Genomic DNA, 14,381 nt, shown 5'->3' with positions numbered 1-14,381 from the left:
CTTTGGTTCAAAAGGAATTAGCTCTTCTCTCACTCTAAACATGACCGAAACATAATGATGGAAATAATGACAGAAACTTTCAGCATCACATTTAGCAAATAAGGAAAAGCCTATATATACAGTTAGAAAAACAAATGCAGTAGTTTCAGAAATACCACATCTGCCACAGAGCTGGAAAAAAACCCATGCCTGTTATATCAATTTTTAACAGTGATTTATTAAAGAAAACTTACTTTATTTTTGAGGGAAACAAACTGGCAAAGCAAGAGTTCTTGAGTGACACTACTTCTTGGGTTTTTTCTCATTCATCTGAAAGTCTCTGAAAGTTCCCAGCCTCAGTCCCTGTGTTAGACACAGGAACTGAACATCATTTTTGCCATTTTGTACAACTGAGTCACCAGAGTTATCAGAAATAGCCTGAAATTTTCAAACAGAAGAGCTGGTGAAATGTGTATGTTTTTCTAAATACATATGTAATAAAATATACCTTGTCTTCCTACAAACTTGGACTTCTATAATTTTTGCGTGTTGTGAACAGCTTCCATATTCTGTGCATCTCCCTGCTTTCTCATTCTGAGAAGATGTTTTCATATTCTGGTGGTGAGTGGCAATGAAATAGAATTCCTGGAAGTAAGCAAAGAGACACTGTTTTCTCAGGGAGGGGGGATGTGGAACTGTTAATCTGTTGGTGTGCGGCTGTGCAAGGACTCCTGCTTTATAGAAGTAAAGTGCAATATAGGATGGGAGAATAATTCACATAATGGACCATAATCTTTGAGAGAGATGTGCAGCACAGCAGCTTTTAAAGAAACTTTATAGTGTGAGTAAAGTTGGCATAGCCTGATAAAACTCCAGCTGATTTGGGAGATGCTGTTATCTGGTAACTAAACTTCAGCAGAATTATTTTTGTAAATGAGAAGTTTAAATATTTTAGACAGAATTATATTTTTTGCTGTCTTCAGTAGGCCTGGTAGCTCAGCAGACAGTGTCTCTGTACCTCAAGTCCTTTCCATAGAAACAGATTTTACAACAGAGACCTCAGTGACTTCATTGTGGTTTCACATGCGTGAAGAACATGGTACACAGATGTAGTTCCTCTTCAGACTCCTCTGCTTGACAGCTTAAGTTTGAAGGCAAATGTATGAAAAGGAGACCAGTAGAAATGTAGACATATGAGTTAGGATTAAAATAGATGCTTAAATATTGTTGTTTAAATGGCCTTGAGTGAAAATGTATGTTATGGAAATGGATTTATATATATTCGTCCATCATGATAACATGTTTTATTTTCATTATGTAAGATACTTAAATTTGATTATACATAAAGTCCTTTCAGTTGGTGTGGAGACAGCTGTTAGCCCACTCCTCTCCAGGGAGTCATCTGTATAGTGATCTCTGTAGTGCAAACAGGATAATGATCCAAACAATGCAGGAACTCCAGAGTCAGGAGTCACTGACTTTGTGTATGTAACTTTAGTTATCGCTTAATGCAGAGAGGCATTGCAGAAATCTCCCTAGTGAGTTACGAAGTCAAAGGCAAGCATAGTTTATCCATTTCTCTGCCAAAATGGATTGCTTAATTTGATGTGCATAGAGCTAGACTAAATTTTGTATTCAGAATGTTTGTTCCTCTACTGATAGAATAACAGAATCACCAGGTTGGAAGGGACCTTCAAGATCACCGAGTCCAACCCATGCCCTAACACCACCTCGACTAAACCACGGCACTGGTTGTTTAGTTGATTGGCCACATCCAATCTTTTTTTAAACACGTCCAAGGATGGTGACTCCACCGGGCTACCTCCCCAGGCAGACGATTCCAGAACTTTATGACTCTTTCAGTAAAATCTTTTTCCTAACATCCAAGACAGATGAGGCATTTTATTTCTACTTGTACCTGTCAAATTAAATGAAGTCTTCCAAAGTCTTAATTTTGTCTATATAAATTTCTTTTAAGTCAGCTGCCATTAGACACTGCTACCTAAACTGAGAAGCTCTAAGGCTGTAATGCAAAATCAGGTTAATTTCCCTTCACACAATCTGCTTGTAGAACATTGAATCGCAGTAAAAACAGAGGATAAAATAAGGACCTGTGGGAGATACAAACACTAGCAAAATGCAAAGATTGTGAAATATAATATGGCCTCTACTCATCACTCTTTCAGCCCAAAGTAGCCAATGGATCTGGATGCCAGACAGAAATCTTATATGGCCCAACTCAGACTTTAGGATTGGTGACATTGCTAGAAAATTTGGGTCTTTTAGCAAAGAAATCCCAGAAGAGTTTTAAAACTAGTAAAAGGCCTACACTTCCTCTGACTGATTTGACAGCTTTGATTAAGCTAGTTTGTTGGGAGTAGCTACTAAATGAATTGAATCCTTCCAGGGCAAACCAAACTGAGCATGCGTTTGTGCCTGTGTGTGCACAAATCGTAGCTAAGCCAGTCACGAGTCCCTTTTAGTTTCCCACCATGTTATTTGAGGACAGTTGGGAAGAAATTGTCAATTGTAAGTCACTGAGAGCCACAGCTCATCAGATAGAATTTCAGGGAGATTGTATTAGACAGTAGAGAGATCCTTCCAAGCACAGCTTCAGAGAAACAGGCATGAACCCAGCAACTGAGAGGTTTTCCTGTGTCTGTAGCTCACAGGGCAGGATTTACAACAGACAGGGAAGAGCATGAGATAAGAACTTTTTTCTTTGCCAGGAAGCCTCACCAGCAGGGTAATTTGTGATGTGGTTTATTGTATTTCTCCTTTTTTTTTCTCTGTTTGCTCTTGCAGTGAAGATTTATGTTTTGAAAAGGCTCTCAACTGCTTGTTTTAATGAAGTTGATCATAGTGACTACAAAAATGGGATGACAACATTTAATCTTTCCTCTTTTAATAAAAAAGTAACTTAAATGAAAAATACTTTTGATGAGAGCAGAGCCCTTTTCTCCTTCATCAGATTTTAGTGTCAGCTCAAGTTCATCATCCTGCAAACAGGATGATTTATCATTGTCCATCCTATGATATCTAAACTCAAGAAGACTTTTCTCTGCCTTCACATTCTCAGAAAAGGGTTTTTTTGACACTGACCATTGAGTAGGTTGACAAAATCCTGTTTCTGATCACAGGTAAATAAGAGGTAGAATATTTCAATGAGCTGCATGCTGAATTCCCTTTAAGCAAGTGCTGAGGGTGGGAAACATTAGTCTCCTTTGTCAGTAATGTGAAGACACAACAGATATTCAACATGTTTTTCAGTAACGCGGAAGGATATTTTCATTACCGGCCTCCCAAGAGCTTGTTCCTGTTTTGATTTCTCTTTTTAGTAATGATTCCTCTAAATGTGTGTAGATTACGCATGGAGCAATCTCTTCAGATTGCAGAAAGCTGAGCAGTGTCACATCCTTTTTAAACAGTGCCTTTCTGCTCTAGCAGGAAACTCCTATGCTTGTCCTACCTAACAGGAGCCTTCTTTCAAGTAAGTGTATTTTTCCCTTTGAAAATAGTCGGCAAGTCATCAAATAATTTGACACTTGTTCACTGAAGTCATTGAGCTGTGCTGATCAGTGTGAGCTGAAATCAGGCACCCTGTATTTCATGATTGTCTCTAATGCATTTAACCTGCATATTTGTCTGCACCTTCTGCAAAGGTGCTGCTTCTCAGAAGCAGCAGTGCAATTTTTGGAGGTGTAATTTTCAAAACATCAAGGCCTTTCTTGCTCAGGAAGGAGTCACAGAGTGTCTGGAAAGATAAAAGCCTTTTTTTTCCTTTTCTTTGGAAAGGTTGGCTGAACTCTTTGAGCTACTTTGCAGTAAATGTTTTTCCCATAAACCTACATGTAGGAATTTAGGTTTCTCTGGTGTTTTGTCAGATGTTGTTTGAGCCATGGAAGCTGAGGATAAGGCACTCAGCTCTTTGGTTTGGGGGATGCAGTAGTGACTGGGTGTGATGTTAATCCCATAGTTCCACTGCACTCATTTGAACCTAAAACCTGGAGAAATCACTTTGTTCACGATGGTGGATCTTTGAAAAACAAAGGAACCTCAAAAGAGTCGAAAGCAGCTCATTAGCTGTGCATTGCCCTGCAGCCTCTTGGCACCTGCTGTGTTCTGTTTCACTGGGACTACATCGGTGCCTTAGAAAGGAAGGTGCTTGTAATTGCATTGGTCTTTAGGTATTTGTCTCTTTTGGGTCTCTAATTCAGGATCAGAATGGACTTGTGACCCATGACTACCCTTTGATTTCTCCTAGGAGTACTCATTACCTTATACGCCACAGTTTGCACAATGCAATGATCCCAGCACTGAATTCTATGATGAAGAACTTAATAAATGCTGCAGCCAGTGCCCTCCAGGTAGGTTATAATTCAAACTATTACTTTACTCAGCCAAATTCTCCCAATTTTCAGATGATCATAGTGTATTTTGATTACTTACACATCTAAAGTGCATCAGATTTTTGCTGTGGTAATGCATTCTTCCTCAAAGACAACAAAACACTGACTGCAAAACACCTGCAAAAGAGACACATTGTCCATCAGAATTGGAGTTCTCCTACAAAGTTAACCTGGCTGGGGCTTACCAGGAGGTAGGTTCTGAGCTTGTGTAAGCACAGCTCTTCATGAAGTTTTCATTAAATTAATTAAAGTAATTTTAGTCAACATTGGAGGGGGAGCAACAGCTCACTAAGGGAATTACAAAAATTAGGCAACACAGACCCAAGCCCACTAATAAAAAATACATTGTAAAACAGGGCATGAAGTAAAGCTTAGTTTCTGCACTATGATAGTATCACTTAGATAAGGGGCTTTCCATTGAACAGGTCAATCTATCATTGCTCGTTAAGGGAGTTTTGTTGTCTTTTACTGTAAATCAGACACTGCATAGCACTGTCAGACTGGGGACAGGACTGCAGACACTGTCTGCTCTGAGCTGTCATGTCTTATACGCCAGGGGTGATTATTAGTGACCTGTAGTTAGCAAAAGTCATTGTCTGTGGGTTTTGGGGTTGTTTTTAGGGAGTGGGATAGTAATGTTCTTTGGAGATTTTGGTAGTAGGGTTTTTGCAACAAGTTGTAACTATATTATATTAGATACAGCAAAAAACCTGCCCTTTTTTCCTCATTACATGCTGAGCAAAGAAAATTTGTCTCCATAAATGCTGATCTGTCAGATCCGGAAGTTTAAACAGGAAATCAGTATTTGCTGAAACAGCTGCAGTTTCTTGAATTAACTGAAATTATCTAGATAGATCTGTCAAACTTCCTTTGTTCATGACAGATGAAAAGATGGTAATTCATAGGTAAAACTTTTCTGTTGTTATGTAGTGTTCAGTACTAAATCAGCGTAAATCATTAGCAGGATGTAGGATGCAGAATGTAAAGGTTCAAGTAAGTACAAGGAAAAACAAAGTCTTTGGAAATAACTCATTTGGCTCACCTCCAGGGCCTATTCTTTTGAAAAACAGATTCTCCAAGCAGCTCCAAAATTTTTTCAGTGTTATTCCTGCTTTCTGAGTATGTTTTCCAGGATATTTCTGTAAAGGATATGAGACATGGACTTTTATCTTCTTTGTCCTTTCACATGAAAGGGAAATGGCAACTGATGTGTTTTCCTTTCTCCCAAATGAATATGTTGGAATTCGTATTTACATGTTCCCACCACTATACTAAGCTCTGTTGGTGGTGAGAAGCTTTGAAGAAACTACCTTTGATAGTTTTTAACTTTGTCTGGAATGCCAGTAGTTTCAGCAACTCCTGCTTGGCTCTGCTAAGGCTGGCTGGAGAGGTGAGGGAGAAAGTGTGAGCTTGTGTCCTTTACGTAGTGACAAGTGGTGAAGTTCTAATTCAGGTCTGTTTGTGATGGTACTTGATTTTGCCCTCTCTACTCACTGCCTTTAATAGCAGTTAGGGTCTCACCCAGGCACATCATTCTGGCATGTGCCTGACTTTGGGTGTGAAACACCTCCCTGTGTTCACCATAAAACAGCTTCTGCGAAGGTAAAATGTTTGGTTTATGTATTGTGGTAGCTGCACCTAAGTATGTGCTGAGGGGTTCTGTTCAGCATTGAGGCTGCCTTGTTTTGAATGTGGCTGGAATTCACTGAACTGAATGTAGGAAAAGGGGTCAAACATGGGTGAACATAAATCAGATTTTCCCTGTAGAGACATGCAGTCCTCCTTTATATCAACAGTTTCTTGGTATATGATACCAATCTGATAGTGTCAGTGAAGGGAAGGGATTCTACAGCTAAGAATGAAACTTAATTCCTAGTGATCTTTTCCTGTGAGATGCTTTCTCTATTTTGGTTTGCATTATTTTTCTTTTAATAGGTCAGTATAGGACAGGGAGCTGCAGTCACACCGTGGACACGAAGTGCAGCCCCTGCAGACCTAAAACGTACACAGCGATCTGGAATCACTCTCCACAGTGCTTTGCTTGCTCACCACCCTGCAAGAAAGGTAGGCTTGGATTAGTAAAGAGGCTTATTCAAAGACTGGGCTTGGTTTAACCTTGTCTTTTCTCCTAAGAAAACCAGGAGATTTTGTCAATCAGTTGTATAGTCCTCATGCTTTTGGAACGTGTAAGATTTAGGGATAAGAACCAAGGAAAAGTCTTGCAGGGAGCCCTGGCCCTTTTCAAGTCCTAAAAATGAGACACCAATCTTATATTATTAAAAGCTAAGACACTACATCACCAAAATAATTCCAAATGCCATCAGTAGAGTAAGTTCCTTCTTATAATGTCCCATCAAGAGATCTTAAGACCTGACTTGGACACTGGTAAATGGATAATTACATTTCCAGCATCTTGTCATTTCTCATTTTGTCTGCTGAAGTGACAACAGCAAACATGGGTTGTGATATTCCTTTCTTAATTTTATTTGTTTTGCAAAGCAGCAGTCAGTGAGAGCACACTGGTTCTGTTCACTGAAGCAGCTTAACAGTACATAAGGTAGAACATTGTACCAACACCTGTACTTTGGGCATCTGCATTAACAAACTCGGTCATGCTGTTCTCCATCATTTTTAGTGGAAATTGGTGTAGAACATTATGTACTTGATTCACTGAGAAGTAAGTTTTAAGGATACAGTCTATGTTGAAAGGACCTTTGGTCTCATCTAAATAGATAATCTTACAAAGCTGGATAATTACAATGTGGAAATGTCTGTAGTAAAATCTCCAAACACTTTAAATACCGTTACATAATCTGCACAGACTGAAAATCTCAGTATGGCCCCAGGTACTGAAGTGGTGAACGTAAATGGCCATGTTTGGAGTTATGACAAAATACAACGCAACTGCAGGTACAGAGTTTTAAGTGTGCACTCTACAGATGCAAATTTCTCCTTGCCTAGAGAGAGAAAACTCTTTGAAAATGTAGATATTGGGGCATATAACACATTTGATTTATGGTGCTATACAAGCCCAAAACTTGTGGAATGTGAACATCACCTCATGTTCACTCGAAACATTGCAGGCTGTGATTTTAAATGTTGTCAATGACATCTTGCTTTGTTCTTGTTTTAAAACCAGGGCTTGTACAGAATCAAACATGCACTAGGTCCCAGGACAGAGTCTGTAGCTGCCCACCCCATAAGTACTGTGTTTCCAAACTAGACGAGTACTGCGAAGTGTGTAGAGCACATAAAAAGTGCGGCAAAGGTTACCGGGTTTCCAGAAAAGGTAATTTGATTTTGAACACTTTGCTTACTGAACACTTACTCTGGCCTAATTCCCTACACATGTGCATTCTTTTTAGGGTTTATTTTTACATTCTTAGCAAGTAGGCACTAACCAGAGTAACAGTATTCTCCAGAGGTATATCCAAAGGGACAACATGTTGCAATCTCTTACTTCATGTATCATAAAGTTCCCAATCCAACTTAATCTTCGTTTTGCTCTACTGTGTGATTTATTCTGTACAAGTGACTGAGATTCAAAACCACTTAATCAGTCCTTAAATCCTTGAGACAGGGCTTCAGGTAGAATTACTGTACGCCAATAAATAATGATGACTCCATGGTGTCCTGCAGAATTGATACGGTTTTATTAGTTGATGGAATCTACCACTCTAATAATATATCTGTCTCAAAATGACAAATAGTTTTCAAACATTTGAAACACTGAACATTTTAAAAAAATTAGGAATCATTTGAGAAGATGCAGAACACAACAGTATGGTAGTCAGTCAGTCAGGGACTAGTGAAAGAGCTCAGCTTTGTCTGCAGCACCACCATTTGAACCTTTTGGTGGGCTTTTAGTCCTTGAAAAAGATTGGCTATTAATGGCACCAAACTAACAGCTGGTTAATCTTCTCTTTGGGTTGGGTGCTTCAAGTGAATATCTTCTGTGAATAGTTATAGGCTGTATTTTTGCACTGCCTCTGTATCACTGCCAGGATCTCCTGCAGACCTTGATTATTCATTCTTGTTTCTCACCAGATGAGTAACTGGAGTTTTCCTCTTTGTTTAAAGGGACAGACAGCACAGACACAGAATGTAAACCTTGTCCTCCTGGCACGTTTTCCCCTGAGGAATCCTACAACACCAGCTGTACACCCCATTCCATGTGAGCCAGTGTTCTGTCCAAAGCGGCCTTAACTGTGCAGGGCTTTCTGTCTTTCCTGACTTCTCTTTCTGTCTCTTGCAGTTGTAAATCAGTGGTTGTTCCTGGGAACAGCAGGAATGACACTGTTTGCAGTGACTCAGGAACTGCCACAGTTCTGCCTCACACCATTTTGAAGCTACTCCTGACCCAAAGCTCAGCTTCCCACAAACCTGAAATAATAACTCAGCCTGTCACGTTAAACTCTGTACCTGACCTGTCCCACATCACCGGTGAGCTTTAACTCATTTAAAGTCACTTTTGTCTGCCCGGGAACCAAGCTTATATTTAGTTCTCAGTGTCTCTCCAAGACCAGTCACCTGTACCCAAACAGAACCTCAGAAGAACTCAATTAATTCAATGTGACACTGCTTGTAGTGAGCTGCATTTTTACCTGTGCATCTGCACTATCCTAGTCCTTGTAAATCTGAAAATATTTCTAAAAAAACTCCAAACTAGATTATACAAGGCATCTCCTGAGAATTGTTGCTATAGCTGGTAGAAAAGGTATCTTATATTCTGGACTGAGGCAAACCTGACCTGGTGAGAGGTCTTTGGAGTCTTCTGTCAGCCTTTCCTGAGACAGGAGGTCCTGACAGCATTCCCAGGTTGGATGTGTTCTCTCCTGTTCACAGCCCATCCAGAAGGCAGAGATGTTTAGGAGCATTCTGAGCTACCTTGCCTTGTATGTGACAAACTCTTGCTTGCCTGGAGAAATACCTTTTGTGACCAAGGCCAAAACTCTGTCCTCCCTTTTCAGGAGAGGAGAATTCATTTTTATGAAGTGGTAATGACTGGAATGAGACTTTGGTATCTGACAATTAGGGCATCAAATATGAATGTCAGACATACACAATACTTGTAAATTTAGCTTTTGTAGGCATGGGCAGAAACTACAAAACTGCCTTTTTCTAATTAGATCCTTTGTTAGATCAACCTGCTAAATAATTTCTCCTCTTTATTTATTTTCAGGAGCAGTAGCAGGGCCACTGTTATTGGTCCTGATAATTGCTATTTTGGGGTATTGCTTAGTCTCAAAAAAAAAAGGTAAGATTCATTAAATGAAAACAAGCAAATCTGTAAAAACTGGGAAGTCACCTTATTTCCCATTAACTTGAGCCTGGTGGTTGATTGAAGTTAGTGTCTTAGAAGATGCCAGCTTTCTTCAAATCTGTCTTGTTCCTCAGATTTTAGGTAATTGTCTAAACACACAAAAGCCTTGGAGTTGGACAACTGTGCAACAATTGTGCTTCTACTGAAGCTTGTTAAATATTTGGTACTTCATCGTTTAAATATTAGACAATTTCAGGTGTCATAATTAAACTGTGGTTTATTGTCATCAATACCTTTTCTCACTGACACTATACAAGCAAAATTATGAATTCATGCAGAGGCTTCTCTTTGCTTCCTGGCTAAATTTAAGTCACAAAATTAATACAATACAGCTTTCAATGTTTTCAAACTGTCTGTAATAAGTGTACATTTGGAGTTTATTCCAGGAGCATGGGATCACTCAGCCTAGTTTAGGGTGCAGCTGCTGCAAATGGGACAGGTTTGGGTGCTAATGAACTAACTGTCTTTGCTCACTTGCAGCCCTTGTGTACTCTGCACCAGCTACAGAAGCAGATTTGGTGAGCGTCCTCTCTTTCCATCTCTTCCATTTCTTCAAAAGTTATACAGAAATCATAAATTCTCACCTAATTACAAGTAGAAGAAAACTGCACAGCAGGAAGAAAACTGGAGTGAGAATGGGGTGGTTTGGTCCCCAAGCCAGGGTGTAAGATGTACCTTATATACCCCACATAATGTCCCACCCTCACTTTATGTGAGGCTAAAAACAGCAGTAAAACACAGGTGGGGTTTGGAAAACCAGATTTTACAGCCTTTGGTCCCTAAGTAATCAGAGTAGTGCTGTGGGTGCCTTCAGGAGATGGGTTCATTTTGTTGAACCCCTAATGAGATGTTACAAATTTTACTTACAGTCGTCACTATGCAAATGAAAATAATTATAGAATGGCTTGGGTTGGAAGGGACCTTAAAGCTCCTCTAGTTCCAATCATCAGTGGTTTCTTTAGCTGCCAAAATACTGACCAAAAAGTGGGCTTTTTTTTTTTAAAGATTAACGTTCTGCATTTCTCTGCCAATGTTCTAGCCTTTTCCCCCTCCAGAAAAACAGTGTGACAAAAAAGTGAGAGATACAGAATTGCAGAACTCTAGGAGTTCTGAACAGGAGCAACAGCATCTCTTGGAAACTTCTGGATCCAGCAGTAGTGTCCTGAATAATCCAACTGGATCTGCAAGCATCAGTGTAATAAATAAAAAGAATGATGAAAGAAAAAACCCAGAAGGATTTCAGCAGCAACATTCACCTCCAGAAGGTTCGAAACTCCACAGTGGAGACAGACATAGCTCTGTGAGTTCAGGTAGGAATGATTCTGAACAATCCAGAACCTCTTGAAATTGGATTATCAGCTATGAATCTTTTTAGCAGAAGTTTAAATGGCAGGATAAAGCATATGAGTCCGATTCAGCAGAGAGAAAATTTAGTAGCTTTTGAAAAGAAAAAGTGATTGTTTTAAGTTGCCACCCTGAGACAGTAAAGAGAGAGTTTTCCCAGTGGAGAAACAGGTATTTAGGGACTAGGGGATCACATGGTTGGTGAGTGGAAGTAGGAGTCAAAGGGAGCAGTTACAGAAGAACATTGTCAATAGCATTTGAAATGACAACAGATGGGCAAGGAATTGTTTGCAATCCAGGGCTCTGCATTCATTTTTGTAGCCTTTATTTCTGGGGTGATATGTGGATTTTATGGTACCAGTAAAACCCACTAAAATGTTACAGAACCAACTCCACCAGCTTGACTAAATTAAGTGAAGCAAAAAGACACTGAGTGTCTATTTTAACTGTAGGTCAAAGAGCTGGATAAAGAATCCAGCTGTCCCATTCTGGTTTCATTCTTCCATGTTTAATGTGTTGTATGTTTATTTGACAGAACATTCTGGTAACGGAGGAACGCAGGTGAATGTGACGTGTATTGTTAAGTTTTGCAGCCCTGACTGCAGCTCCCAGTGCCCCGAGCAGACTAGTTCAGCTAGAAGGGATTATGGAAGCACTCTCTGTTATTCCCCAACAGGGGAAGAAACTCCCCTTTCAAAAGAAGAAAATGCCTTGAAAAAAGAAACTGAAATTCACATCGCAGTGGAAAATGAGGACAATTTACTTCAAGACTTACTTCCACAAGAAAAGAAGGTTCCTCTGGGTATTCAAGATGCTGGGATGAAAACTAGTTAAAGGAAATTACAGATCATATGCTGATTAACTGATAAAATTAATCAAACAATCTCTGGTTTTATAAAACAAACATCATGGTAAATGTAGCTTTCTTACAGAGATTTGAAATTTCAGATGAATATAGACACTGATGCTTTTGAGGTTTCCAGTCTCTTCTGTCACTTTGCAGTTTAAAAGACAAAGCATTCAAATTTTTAAAAATTTAATGGCCAGCTCCTCCCTTTCTTCAGTGATACTCTAGAAGGACCTTTATGAGACTTGAAAAGGAACATTTTTCGAACTTTATGCCATTAAGTTTTCTCCTCAGTCTTCTTGTGGTGATAATTTGGGTTCAGGTCTGCCACATTTCAAGAACCTGGCTGTGACCAGCACTTCTAAGGGACTGGAGTTAATTTATCATTCTTTCAGTGCTCAGGAATCATCCGTTTGATTTGAATTTTAAAGCTTTTGCATTCAGTTTCCTATCCCCTATCTTACTTATCTTTGGAAATATCCTCCTGGATATTTCTTTCGTTATTACAGTTTGTTTTTTCTCATTATCAGACCAAATTTCTCAAGTACATACAGGGCATCAGGAAGTGAAATCTTTTACACAAGCTTTTTTTACAACTAAAATTACAACTGTTGTGTCTAAACAACAGCATTTCATTCTCTGTACGTAGTTAATTTTGTTTTAGAAGGGAAAACCTAGATTGAACTGTTGTTATCTTGGAGTAGGAAGTAAGTTCCTTTTGTTGACAACTCTAGAGTTTGTCACCTTTGTGTCCTGGCTGATGTAACATGTTTCCCCAATTGATCCTGACCTCATTTTTGAGGTAAACCATAAATCCAAAGTATTTTCCCTGTGTTCAGTGACTATTAGAGCAGATCCCTGTGATTATCTTTGTCAGATAGCTCACTGCCCTCAGGTGGCAGAGCATCATCCGTAATAAACGGAATTTACTGAAACCGCAGAACCTGAAAATCCTGTTCTCCTTCACTGCTTGATGACGCTGGAGCTCCAACCACCTCTTACAGAAAATTAGTGGAGCTTCTCCTTGAATTAAGTGGTTTGGAAGCCAATATTTAGAAACCCACTTCCCATAATTATATTTTACATCTGTGATTTAATTGTCAATTGTGGTGGCTGTGTTCAACCAGAATCTGCAATCCAGAGTCTGAATCCCATGGGAGTGAAGTCATACAGTGACACGTAACTCTTGTTTTATGCCATAAAAACACTGTTGGACTATGTGATCGCTGTACTTCCCACTGAACTGTCCTAATCTATCTCAAGATAGACACAGTGGTTGTTTCTGAGGCCTGAGAGGTAAAAAGATCTTTTGGAATAACATTTATTCTATTGCTACAAAAGAGTATTCAGGTTTTGAAAATACAGATTTTAAACTTCCACAAAAGTTATGAGGTTGCTGATATTATTTCTGGAACTGGGAACTGACAAACAGGTCTGTAGTTCTACTATGAAGAAACTTTTTACAAATGTATACTAAACTTACGCTTGAAGGTAGTTTCAGGAGACTTTGAAAATGGGCACATTGAAACTACTACAGAACTGAAGGATTTAGGCAAGAATATAATTTTTCACAGCACTTTGAACCTCTTGTGCTGTAATATTTCTGTCATTTTTTCTCCGTCAGCTCCCATTATTGGCGCCATATTGAAGCAGCAAAGGAAGATTTTTGAAGAAATTTAAAAACGTTAAGAAAGAGGAGCCTGTTAAAATAGTTAGTTTACTGAGTTTTCAAATTAAGGAGCTGTCACAGAGAGAAAAGCCATGTTTTATGTTGAAGTAGGAAAAATGAGCTTGTATTTGCTTATAAAAAGTATGAAAAAACCAAACCAAAACGAGAAACATATCTTTTTATAGATATATGTATCGTCAAGTTTCCTGACCTCTTTATTAAACAAAATTCGGATTTCAGCGTGGCTCTCTCACTGCACAGGTTACCTATCGCAGCTGGCCGAGCGCGCTGAGGTTGTTACTGAGGAGCCGCTGCTCCTGCAGCCTGCGGGGCACTGCCTGCGGGGGCCTCTGCCGCTGCTTCTCTTCAGCCTGGCAGGCCCAGGGCCCTGCGCGGGCCCCAGTCGCTTTTCGGCCCCAAACCCGCCCGGTTTCAGCCCATTCCCGCGGGCCGGGCCGGGCCGGGCCTGGCCTGGCCTGGCCTCGCCTCCCCTGTCTGGCCGCGGTCCGGGCCCCGCCCCAGGGGCGTTACCGGGCCCCGCCCGCAGGGGGCGGTGCCGCCGCCCCATCGATCGCTCGGCGCTCCCGCACCCGGGCGCGCCCCCGCGACGGCCTGGCGCCCGCCGCCCCCCGCTCGCAGCGCAGGTGAGTCCGGGGCTCCCGAGGGGGCCCCCAGGGGGCACAGGGAGGACTCGGGGTGCCCTCGGCCCCGCTGCCCTTCCCTCCTGCGTCAGCCGCCGCTCCCTCTGTGCGGGTCCGGCATGAGGGGCCCCTCCCTGCCGCACGCCGCTAGCGGCGCCCCGCCCCGCCC

The 14,381-nt window shown here is 40.6% G+C and overlaps 2 protein-coding genes across 7 annotated transcripts in view; both read left to right on the top strand.

Moving 5' to 3' along the window:
* Nucleotides 1-1,780: 1,780 nt before the first annotated feature.
* On the top strand, nucleotides 1,781-11,889 carry TNFRSF1B (TNF receptor superfamily member 1B; the record flags this gene model as incomplete). The annotated part of the gene is made up of 11 exons (XM_082295580.1): nucleotides 1,781-1,841; nucleotides 2,785-2,894; nucleotides 4,244-4,346; nucleotides 6,324-6,452; nucleotides 7,528-7,677; nucleotides 8,469-8,562; nucleotides 8,644-8,831; nucleotides 9,571-9,645; nucleotides 10,192-10,229; nucleotides 10,751-11,021; nucleotides 11,591-11,889. 11 exons carry the CDS (start codon nucleotides 1,781-1,783, stop codon nucleotides 11,887-11,889), a joined length of 1,518 nt encoding a protein of 505 aa, XP_082151706.1.
* A 2,233-nt stretch (nucleotides 11,890-14,122) lies between these two features.
* The window catches only part of VPS13D (vacuolar protein sorting 13 homolog D), a 96,856-nt gene continuing 96,597 nt past the window's right edge, over nucleotides 14,123-14,381 (top strand). For all 6 annotated transcript variants that reach the window (XM_082295692.1, XM_082295691.1, XM_082295689.1 and 3 more), the window contains exon 1: nucleotides 14,123-14,215. The gene's annotated coding sequence lies outside the window, so the exon portion shown is untranslated. The remainder of the gene's footprint in view (nucleotides 14,216-14,381) is intronic.

This window comes from Coloeus monedula (assembly GCF_965178545.1).
Source record: "Coloeus monedula genome assembly, chromosome: 22".
NCBI classification, from domain to species: domain Eukaryota; kingdom Metazoa; phylum Chordata; class Aves; order Passeriformes; family Corvidae; genus Coloeus; species Coloeus monedula.
Note: the sequence above shows the minus strand (reverse complement) of the source record. Positions and strands in the feature narration are given on the sequence as shown.